The sequence below is a fragment of the Strigops habroptila genome, chromosome 12, assembly GCF_004027225.2.
Source record: "Strigops habroptila isolate Jane chromosome 12, bStrHab1.2.pri, whole genome shotgun sequence".
Classification (NCBI taxonomy): Eukaryota; Metazoa; Chordata; class Aves; order Psittaciformes; family Psittacidae; genus Strigops; species Strigops habroptila.
Genome location: NC_044288.2, coordinates 12,751,743 through 12,761,643, shown reverse-complemented (window position 1 = coordinate 12,761,643; position 9,901 = coordinate 12,751,743). Strand labels below are relative to the sequence as shown.

The window sequence follows — 9,901 nt, the reverse complement described above, 5'->3', positions numbered from 1 at the left end:
TCTTTTCCCTTTCTTATCGCGTTCTGCCCGGCCCTGCCCGTTGAAGGCAGCCCAGCCCAGCCCAGCCCATCCCGGGGGTCCCGTTAAGCCGGTCCCGGCTGCTGCGGCACCACCCGGTGCCCCGCGTGGGCCCGTCCCGCCGGCCTGGGCCGCTCGCCTCCGGCAGGGGGCGGGCTCGGGGGGGGGGTGGTGGCGGCGCTGTCACGTGTGCGGAAGGCGCGCGTTGCCATGGCGATGGCGGGATGGCGCCGCAGCACTGGGCCCTGCGCTGCTGCCGCTGCCGCCTCTTCCAGGTGCAGCAGGTGGGACCGGGCCGGGCAGCGGGGACCGGGCAGCGGGGAGCGGGCCGGGACTGACCCTCTGCACCCTCCTTAGGCCAAGCGGAGCGGGAAGTGGAGCTGCAGCGTGTGCGGCCAGCGGCAGGCGGTGCAGAAGGTGAGGGGCCGGGCCGGGGGGGAGGCCTGTGCGGGGGCAACATCCAGCCAGGCGGAGGCGACCCCTGCGGGGTGTGTTGGCTTTAATTAGCACCTCAGCTAATTAAATTACCTGGCGTGGAGCCTCACGTCGTGTGTTTCCCTCTGGCTGCCCCCTAAGCCTTGTTCTCATTGTTTGCAGCTTTACGGCCAAGGGTCTGCCCTGGACTGTAGGCGCCACGTCCAGAAGCTAAACCTGCTGCAGGGTGAGGCGGAGGAGGCAATCGGATGGACATCTCGGTACAGTGTTTAACCTTTGTCTGCTCCTTTAGTTAGATGTGCTACAGTTGATGGGCATCTCTTCACACCTTGGGTGCCTGTCACCTAATTTGGGCTCATGGGAAGGTTTTCTGTCCTGTTGTAAAGCCATGACATGTGCCAGTTCTGTCATCACCTCATAGGAACGAGCCATTTGTCAGGTTTAGTGTCCTGGCCACATTTCTTTTGACAAGGGTTTTTTCCAGGTGAGTTTATTTGATCAATAGTGTGTGTTGCTCCGGCCTTTACCTATGACAATACATGCAATGGGGTTTGGTTTTGGAAGGGTTTTTCTAACTGCCTTTCTTATTTACTTGTTTACTTATTTTACTTCTTTACTTATTAATCAAATTTAATGTTTGATGAGCTGACTGTGCAAGTGCCCGTCCAGCAGACTGGCATCAGTGCAGAGGTGCATCCTCAGAGAGAAAACACCCCCCACTCTAAGCTGAGGGTACCTATCTGCTGGCATTCGGGGGTTTCACACTGGGAATCTGTTGAGTAATTGCTGCTGCTATTGATAAAAAAAGACTTGTTTAGTGCAAGCGTTTGGGTGTTAATTCCTGCTGGGCTGGAAAATCTGAGTAGCACTTTCCTGTTTATTTCATTCCTGAATCTGTTTACAAATCGCCTGATCTTGAACCGGTCTTGACCTGCTCCAGCTTCCTTTTGACTCAAGGTTATTTTCAGAAATCAGTCAAAGCTTGTTAGATAACTGAGTTGTGTAAGTGCAGTGCTGCAGGGTTGAGCTTTGGGAAGAAAACTCCTTGTTTGTTCACTTTATCAAAAAGGGTTGTTATTTCTAGTCTCGAAACATTGTGAAATTCAAAACATTGTGAAATAACTTCCCTTTTTCCGTGGTAGCTTGGGATATAATTAGTGGGTTAAAGCTGTTGTCCCAAAGACACGCTGTTACATCCCTAGTTATGATCAATTAGAGTTTATCATTTCATGATTAGCTGCTTTAGATCTAACTTGCTACTCTGTTTGCATAAAAACTACAAAGTTTCTATAGAAAGCAATTCTCTAACTAGTATTTTCATATATTTGGGCAATATATCTTGCAAATCCTTAATTTGACGTCTGCTTTTCTGTAAATCCTTTATTTCTCTGATATGCCTCCTATCCAGTGTTCCTGTCCATGCTTTCTATCCAGTCCCTTGTGCTATGACCAGGTGATTTGAAACTTACAAATCAACAAGAGAAGTGTGTTTGTGTTCTAGAAACTCCACTCCAAACCTCTGTTTTAGGTGCGTAGAAGATTCTGTAAATGACAGCAAAAACACAGCAGCCCAACATGAAGACAGTTTGGTCCAGCAGGTAAGATAACTTCAAAGCTGAGGTAAATACCAACCATACTGACCCAGGTGAATCACAGTGAAATCAGTGATCCCTTTATAAGGGTTCAGGCAGCTGAGATAATGTATGTAATCAGAGAGAAAACAAGATGTATACAGAAACTCTCTGTTCCGCTGGGGTACTGAACCTGGGAACACAACACGGGAACATGTCCCACACTGACTTGTGGTTTGAAGCATTCAGCACATACATAACAATGCTAAAAACGAGAACTCTGTATTTTGCTGTTTTCAGTCATTTTCCAATCTTATAGGAGGGAAGGGCAGAAGTCAGCCGGTGGAGTAAATATTTGGACAAGGACAATGAAGATCAGGAAGATGGGGAGGAGGAGGCAGGTACAGAAAGGCAACAGTTCTGTTCCCGGAGGAAGAACACTGCAAAAGAACAAAGGTACAGAAGGACCTTTCATTTTTGGTAATTCCTGCCCCTGAGTGGTGACGTTTGGTTTGGAGATGTGGGAGGTAGCTCAGCTCTGATAGCTCAGCAAAGAACAGGCTGCAGTGTACAACCTGAGCTGAGCAGGGATTTGGTATTTGGGGATAAAACTTCTCTTACTGCTAAAGCCATGCATTTTATGAACATTTCTGGTGAGTTGTGAAAAAAAAAATCACAGTGGAGCTAATCTGTCTCTTTGTGAATGGTTTTCTTGGCCAGGAAACACCAGAAGAGCTTCCTCTCCAGTGATGCTCAGGAGTATGCTGAAGAAGATGAAGTTTCCCAGATTGCCTACCGAGCCAAAAAGGTTAAAACTGGTTATTTTAGTTGTAGAAGATGCTTCCTACCAGTAAAAGAGTGTTCTCCTGACCTCTCTTATGTCATCATAATTTTGAATTTTTATGAATTTTCCTCTGCTCTTCTACTTGAATGATTGGGGAGGAGAAAAAAACTGTCAGGAGTTTCTCTCTGAGAGTTTTTAGTCAGGTAAAATCGATGCCACCTTGTGTAGGCCGAGTGGTTGAGCCGGATTCCTCCCTCAGCACAGCTGCAATCTGTGCTGCTCTGCCTTACTGAGCAGCGGCACCTGTGTCGTAATGCAGTCATTAAGGTGACTGTGATTACCTGCAGCACCAGTGAAGTTGGCCTGAGTCTCCACAGCCCAGAGTTCACAGGCCCACCCAGCGCACCAGCCTCAGCTCTGCCTCAGAGGGCTGGTGAGGATGTGGCTGCATTTGAAGGACTTGAGTGCTCTTTCTTTGCCTGCTTCTGCGCAGCTTGGCTGTGCCTTCTGGATTTATAACCCAGCTCTCTTTCTTCTTACAGCACAAGAAATGTTTAGTAGCAGTGCCTGATCAAGATGATGGAGATGCTGTTTGTGGACACAGCATGGTTCCTGCTGTCTGTGAGTCCATAGTGCCTGAGGAGAATACACCAACCCCAACTGCTTGTACCAAACCCTCGAAGTGGCAAAAATTTCTCTCCCATTCTGGTAACTGTAGTGAAAATGCTGCCAGGATCACCTTATCACCACAGGAGGGCGGTGGAAGGTTGGGGCTACACAGCACTACTGCTGCAGATGCTGGTATGGCCAGTAGATGCTCAGAACAGGCCCAAAGAACTCTACCTCCAGGAACAGCTTTTGAATTTAAGAAGTGTGTTGCTAGCACTGAGCAGCTTAGCTCAAAACTGCCTGGCACCATGGTGCCCAGCACCGGTTGCTCAGCTGGGGAGGGCGTGTTGTTCAGAGAACCTCAAAGCCAAATGATGAGGGCAGGATCTGGTGTCATAGACACCACTGCGGGAAGGTGCTGTTCAGATAGCACGAGGGCAAACACCTTTGTTAACTGTAACACTGGGCCAAAACCTAGCATAATTTCTTGTGAACGCCTCTTCTGCACAGGTGATGAGTTTGATGATGATCTCTGATAAGCTCAGGCATGTTTGGCATTGCTTTCTTGTTCGTCTCTGCAATGTAGCTGGTATGCCAAGTACTGAGGCAAGGTTTACTGTAAGCCTTACAGAACTGCACTATTAAAGCTGTTTACTTGCTGCATGGCTGTGTCTGGGGGAAGGGCATGAGGGTGGAAGAAATTGTTGCAGGGAGCAAGGACTAAGGTTATGGAGTGTTGTCTAGCAACCTCATCTGCTAGAAATTAGCAGGGGGGAGAAAGTGCCCAGGCTCTAAGGATTCCTGGCCAATATAATTAACTCCCCATTACAAACTACAGCTCTTTTCCCCTGTACCACCTCTTTGTTGAGATCTCCCTTAGCAACCCTTTCTTCCAGAGCAGGCTTCAGAGCCAGCAAAGCATTTGATTTCTTTTCAGAAGTGTAACCCTAAGGGTACCCAGAGGTATGTGCAAAAAGGCAGGCAGTCCACAGCCCTGGGCTGCCTCCCTTGCGTAAGGAGCTGCCTGCTGAAATCACATGCCCTTAGCTTAGTCCCTCCGCTCTTAATGTGGATAGTTAAATACTCACACAGACTCATTACAGGAGTAGTATTTATTTTTCCTCCATTCTACAAGCACTTAGAAACATGAGACAGAAACTCTTAGCAGGAAGATAGATTAACCAGCAAGTGAGTTGCACTGCATTGTCTGCTTTCAGTTAGAAGGAAAGTGCTTTGTGTTACACAGATTACTACAAGTGAGGCGGCTGCTTGGAATATTGGATGGCATCTAGTGCTGCCCCAATGTCGCAGTTCTTTGTCTGCAGGAGTCGAGTGAGCCATCCACCCTCGTCAGAGAAGCCCATGGAGAGCATCTGGGACAGAGACTCAATGAGGCGAGGGTCTGCTTCTGTTAAGAGAGGAATAGTTTAAAGTTGAAGCATTTCATGTAATTGGCAAACCTGCCACGGCTAATACCACACATCAGGTAGGTTGGCACTAATCCTGGTAAAGTCTAGTATAGCTGATTAAAAGCTAGGAGACATGTTCCCCTTTGTGTGCTGGGAGGGAGATGTTTGAGATGAGATATATCAACAGCTAAGAAAATAGCCGAGTCAGACTCAGCTGGCCTTGCTGCAGGGCTCTGCACTGTTCTAGGTTAAGTGGCCTTGTATGCTGTTACTGGCTCCAACCAAAATAATGCTGTCCTAAAGCCACACGATGTGCTAGTCCACATTCTGCAGTACAAGGCTCTCTTGAAGACTACATAGCAAGGATGTCATTTAGGATAACACCACCTTTCATTTTGCTCAAATGGCATACTAGTGTAAGGTCAGAAGTCTTAGTAAGACTCAGGTGCACACATTCAAGAGGAAAACCAGCTGTCTAACAGGGTACAAGAGCTGCCATGCCCGCTAATAAAGTTACAGACAAGTTTAGCTGTACCTTATGTGACCTTGGTTTCTAGCACTTCTAACAGCAGGTCTGCTTACGTCAGGGAAGCTGGCAGTTCCCGAGTGAAAATGACTGTCACCATGAAGCCTGTACACGCTCTCATACCTGGTGGGAGATGTGGGTAGAGTGCAGCTTCTCGCAGTCCTGTAGGTCCTGGCTGCGGAGGATCCTGAGATACATTCAGGGAGCTGGGACCATCCGTCCCTGGCATTTGCAGGGACTGAAGTTCACCTGTGGAAGGATCCACTTCTTTGGAAGATAAATGGGTCCAGTCCTCATCACCCCCTGATGAACTGCTGGACTCACTCTGTTCCTAAAATGGAAAGAAAAAGAGTCCAGATGCTGCAGTGCTTCCCAGGTAGGTTGCATGCTCCTGCTATCTGCCTTTCCACAAGAAGTCCCACCACCTTTGCTGTAAATCTGTAAAGCAAAGGTGCTGTGTATCACTTAATCTGATGGTATCTTAATATTCAATCCCACAACGCATGCTAAATAATGATCTTCCTTTTTAGCAAAGCCTCAGCAAGCAAGTTACTAAATTAGTGTCAGTTCTTGTACCTGGCAGTGGAAGCTGCCATCTTCCGTTTGTGTGGGCACAGGATCTATCACCATGTCTTGTATCTGCTCTGTAACAACATTTACTTCTGTAGCAGGCTGTGTGTTATTCCAGTCTGGGTTGGTCTGAACATTCTGGTTAAAAGTACCACTGCTTGACTCAGCATTGCTCTTCTCTTGATTGGGAGAAGCAGAAGTCACTTTGCTTCTCTGTCCTCCATGTTCCACATCAATATCAACTTCAATACCTAGAAGTGCATTTGAGATGGAGAAACTCTTAGAGAGATTTTTCCAAAGCACAGCCCTAAATGAGCATGGATCAGTCCTGGTCTGAACACTGTAAGGTTTCTGTAATCATGCAGTTTGCCTTGTTACATGTACGAACTAAAAGTGCACAGCATTCTTTAAACAAAGAATAGTTAAGCACCAAATAGTCATCCTTTATCCTTTAGATAAGCCATATATTTAGAGGGTCAGGGCAGAAGTTATCCATGTCTATGTGAGCTGAGGCAAACTCCCAAGTCACCACTGACTTAACACTAGTGTTACAGTGGTGACATGTTAATGAAATCTTTCATTTCCTCCCAAAGGGGAGGGCTCTGAAAAGGTACTGCGTGGCTTTTCTACGCCTAGGCATTATTAGTACCAGGAGTAAACTAAGCCTTTGAGGCTTAGTAGGATGAGGTAGTTCTGGTATCAGTCCCAACAGCTGTCTGCTGCTGCTAAAAGGACCTTTAAGCCAGTCTCAGGGATTGGGATAACAAACTAAGTCACTTACCCAGGGGGCTCAGAAAAGCTGCCACGCTCTCCCCAACATTCTTTAAGAAGGTGACATTGGGGTCCTGAGGCTGGCTGTTAGTAGAAGCTTCTACAAAAACAATTTCTATTAGCACACATAGAAGCTCAGAGGAAAACAGCACCTACAGTTATCCCCGTGAGATCTTGGTGCTCGTTTCCTGTCACTCGTATACACTGACAACAGCAGCATAGAGACAAAAATCCAACTCTGAGCCACCTCTGGGACAGAAAGCCAGTGGCATTAGCATTGTTAAGGCTCATTAGCCATGCTGAAAGGCAGATATGGAGTAGTGACATGCTTGACCTAACAGCTTGGCTTGGTTTTGTTCCAGATACTCTCCTCTATCTGCATCCTCATTGACTGCATGGATCCAAGCATGCCTTAAAATAATCCCATTCTGAAAGGTGCTAATTATTTCACGCAAGATAGATTAGCTCCTATGTCTATTTTTCCATCCAGATTCTACCCTGTGCTGTAGAACCTCAGCTAGTCTGCCTCCACCACCACCCCCCCCCTGCTTACCAGGACATCTCCTCTTACCTTCCGCAGCGGGTGGACCGGCAGCTGCAGCACTGGCTTGGGCTTGTTCAGCGTTTCGGCATGGAGCAACAGGGCCTGGGTATCCCCAGCAGTGCATCCATGGGAAGGGGGGGCCATGCCGCATTTTACGGAGCCAGCGTCCCCGGGGCAGCCACTGTAAAGAGTAGAGTTCATGTGACTCTGTTCACACAGCCACACTCTGAGTAACCGAAACTCAGGACTTGAATCTGAGGTAGTTCAGCAGTTCCCCTCCACAGATTTCACTCACCTCAAATGGATTCAGCAGTGGACTTTGGAACATCACCATGTTGTGCTCCTTGTGGATGCCTTTACCCTCGCAGGTGCTGCACAGGTCATAGTCTGGGCAGACAGTGCACTTGAACCTGGTACCCACCACTGGCCCCTCGCAGCCATCGCAGATCACGTTGGGGTGCACCATGTCACGGGGGTGCTCCTGACTGCACTGCGAGCGATGCTCCCGCCTGCACTCCTTTTTCTCTATTAAGGAAAGGAAACTTTGCATCAAGAACAGGTTACTATTTAAAGGTTGGAAATCAGGCAGAGGAGAAGGAAGCACAAACAGCTCGTGTTGGAGCAGTATTGACTTACTAGGTCAGTTTATTTTTACACTGGCTGCCAAACACAAGCTGGGGGGGCGGCATGTAAGAGAACTTTGACCAAGTGCAAAGGGGTTTCACAAAGATACCTGCTCCTCAAACTGAGCATGCCTTATCTAAAATAAACATGCCAAGAGACTGTTACGGATTAGTACTGCACTACTGAGTTTGGCTTCTCATCCTACCTTCCTAAGCACTACAAGAACAAAATGTTTGAGGAGAGGGACTCAGGAAAACATGCCAGGAGGCAGAACACAGACAACAGCCACTGGCTTGTGTGACTCATTAAAGGGACTGCAGATAAAGCTTTGCAGATATCCGCGATAACAGAAGGGACTAGGGAGTGTCTAAGCACTCAATACACTGGAATTAAGGCTTCCTTATGCAATGTGGTGAATATTAAAGATGCCAGGGCCAGCCTGGTGTTTCCAGGGATCCAGCATGACAACAGTGGCCCACATTGGGCCAGCCAAGATGACAGGGCTAGGAGGAAACTTGTGATCCGCTTGCCCCACCTCAGCAGAGAGGACTCATACTCTGGTGTATTACCCTGCCCTTTATTTAACCTCCCCCCGCAAACACTGCCGGTTACACCAGGCCCTTGAGGACAAGGGGAAGGATTGGGGCTTGTCTCTCCCATTTTCGGCGCCCTGCCAGCAACTGCACAGCACGACATCGGAGTCCTGCCGCCGCCCTTCGGGGCCGAGCAACGTTACCTTTGATGTAAACACGGAAGACGCCATCCTGCATGAAAGGCATCGCCATCTCCAGCTCCTCGTCGGTGGAAAACGCGATCAGGTCTCCATCTTCATCTAGAAAGGGCACAGCGCAGCATTAGGTGCCCGGTCAGGAGCCACGGAGGCAGCCTGTCCTGCGGACCCGGGGGGGGGGTGACAGCCGTCCCACCCCCCGGGGCACCGCTCTCGGCGCCTGCCCCACCGGCGTCCTCGCAGAGAAGCCCCCCCCTCGGTCCCCACTCACCCTTATAGTGCATGCGGAAGGCGAGCGGCGGCCCGGCCCGCAGCAGCCCCTGGAAGAGCTCAGCGATGCGGTCATGGATGGCCTGGTAGCGGACAGGCAGCGGCAGGGCGAAGCGGCGGATCTCGCGGGCCGCCTCCTCCTTGCCCAGCAGGTAAGCTTTCACCGTCACCGCCGCCATGGCTGTGGCGCAGCAGGAATTGCCGTCGAGGGGCCGGGTGCTGGAGAGCTGCGGGGCGGGAGCGAGAGGCGGACCGCGAGCAGCGGCCTTATAGTGCCGCGGGGAGGGGCAGCTCGCCCCGCCCGCCGGCGATAGCACCCGCCTCCTGCGAGCCAGGCTCCGCCCCTCGGCCTGGGTCGCATCCTGCCAGTCCATGGAGGTCTGGGGGCACGGGGCTGTGCTGATCACTAAAGCATCACCGGTGCCTGCGCGCTGGGGGCAGAGCGCGGCGGTGGTGGTACCTTCTGAGTGGCTGCGGTGGCCTCCAAGACCCACTGGTGGGCAAACATGACCGCAGGCATGTGGTGCACGTCAGGGTCCACTGGTCCCCATCGCTAGTGTTAGCCGGGGCATGTGCTAACACAACACTTGGCCACCCCGGTCCTGCTCATCACCTTCATCTCCTGCATCAGGCCAACCCAGTCAGATGATGGAGGTGGGGTCCCTGTGCATGCCCCACTTGTGCTGGGTGACAGCACCTATCGGAGGGGTTTACATGCTCAGCGTGGCAGGAATAAATAACTCTTAGGCTAATGCTCTTCCCTGAACTCGGTGTTTCAGAAAGGGGGGCTAAAAATAAAGATACTGATATAAACACAACTGACATTAAGGAGGATGTTCTGGGGGCTTTCCAAGCTGGTTGGCAGCAGTGTTTTCATGCAGATCAGATGCAGTTGACAGGCCTCTTAATCTGGCCATGGGAGTCCAGCTGTCAGAACACACCATCTGTGCCATCCAAGGGTAATTAAATAAAGATGGATCGATGATTATTAGGTGCCTCATTGATATTAATTCCCTCTCACCCAAGGGCCTGACCACTCT

The 9,901-nt window shown here is 49.9% G+C and overlaps 2 protein-coding genes across 4 annotated transcripts; one reads left to right on the top strand and one right to left on the bottom strand.

Moving 5' to 3' along the window:
• Positions 1 to 223: 223 nt before the first annotated feature.
• On the top strand, positions 224 to 4,080 carry MRNIP (MRN complex interacting protein). 2 transcript variants are annotated; one of them, XM_030505131.1, is made up of 7 exons: positions 224 to 302; positions 376 to 435; positions 616 to 713; positions 1,982 to 2,051; positions 2,344 to 2,480; positions 2,745 to 2,832; positions 3,351 to 4,080. In XM_030505131.1, exons 1-7 carry the CDS (start codon positions 243 to 245, stop codon positions 3,951 to 3,953), a joined length of 1,116 nt encoding a protein of 371 aa, XP_030360991.1. In that variant the 5' UTR covers positions 224 to 242; the 3' UTR covers positions 3,954 to 4,080. The 2 variants fall into 2 exon arrangements, with proteins under 2 accessions (XP_030360991.1, XP_030360992.1); XM_030505132.1 differs by having other exon boundaries at positions 225 to 293.
• A 434-nt stretch (positions 4,081 to 4,514) lies between these two features.
• Positions 4,515 to 9,313, bottom strand: SQSTM1 (sequestosome 1). Of its 2 annotated transcripts, XM_030505129.1 has the most exons (8): positions 8,863 to 9,285; positions 8,598 to 8,693; positions 7,533 to 7,762; positions 7,265 to 7,418; positions 6,704 to 6,793; positions 5,929 to 6,173; positions 5,476 to 5,683; positions 4,515 to 4,825 (listed from the first exon to the last, which is right to left on the bottom strand). In XM_030505129.1, the coding sequence occupies exons 1-8, from the start codon at positions 9,233 to 9,235 to the stop codon at positions 4,668 to 4,670; spliced, it is 1,554 nt and encodes a 517-aa protein (XP_030360989.1). In that variant the 5' UTR covers positions 9,236 to 9,285; the 3' UTR covers positions 4,515 to 4,667. The 2 variants fall into 2 exon arrangements, with proteins under 2 accessions (XP_030360989.1, XP_030360990.1); XM_030505130.1 differs by lacking the exon at positions 6,704 to 6,793 and having other exon boundaries at positions 8,863 to 9,313.
• Between the last annotated feature and the right edge of the window lie 588 nt (positions 9,314 to 9,901).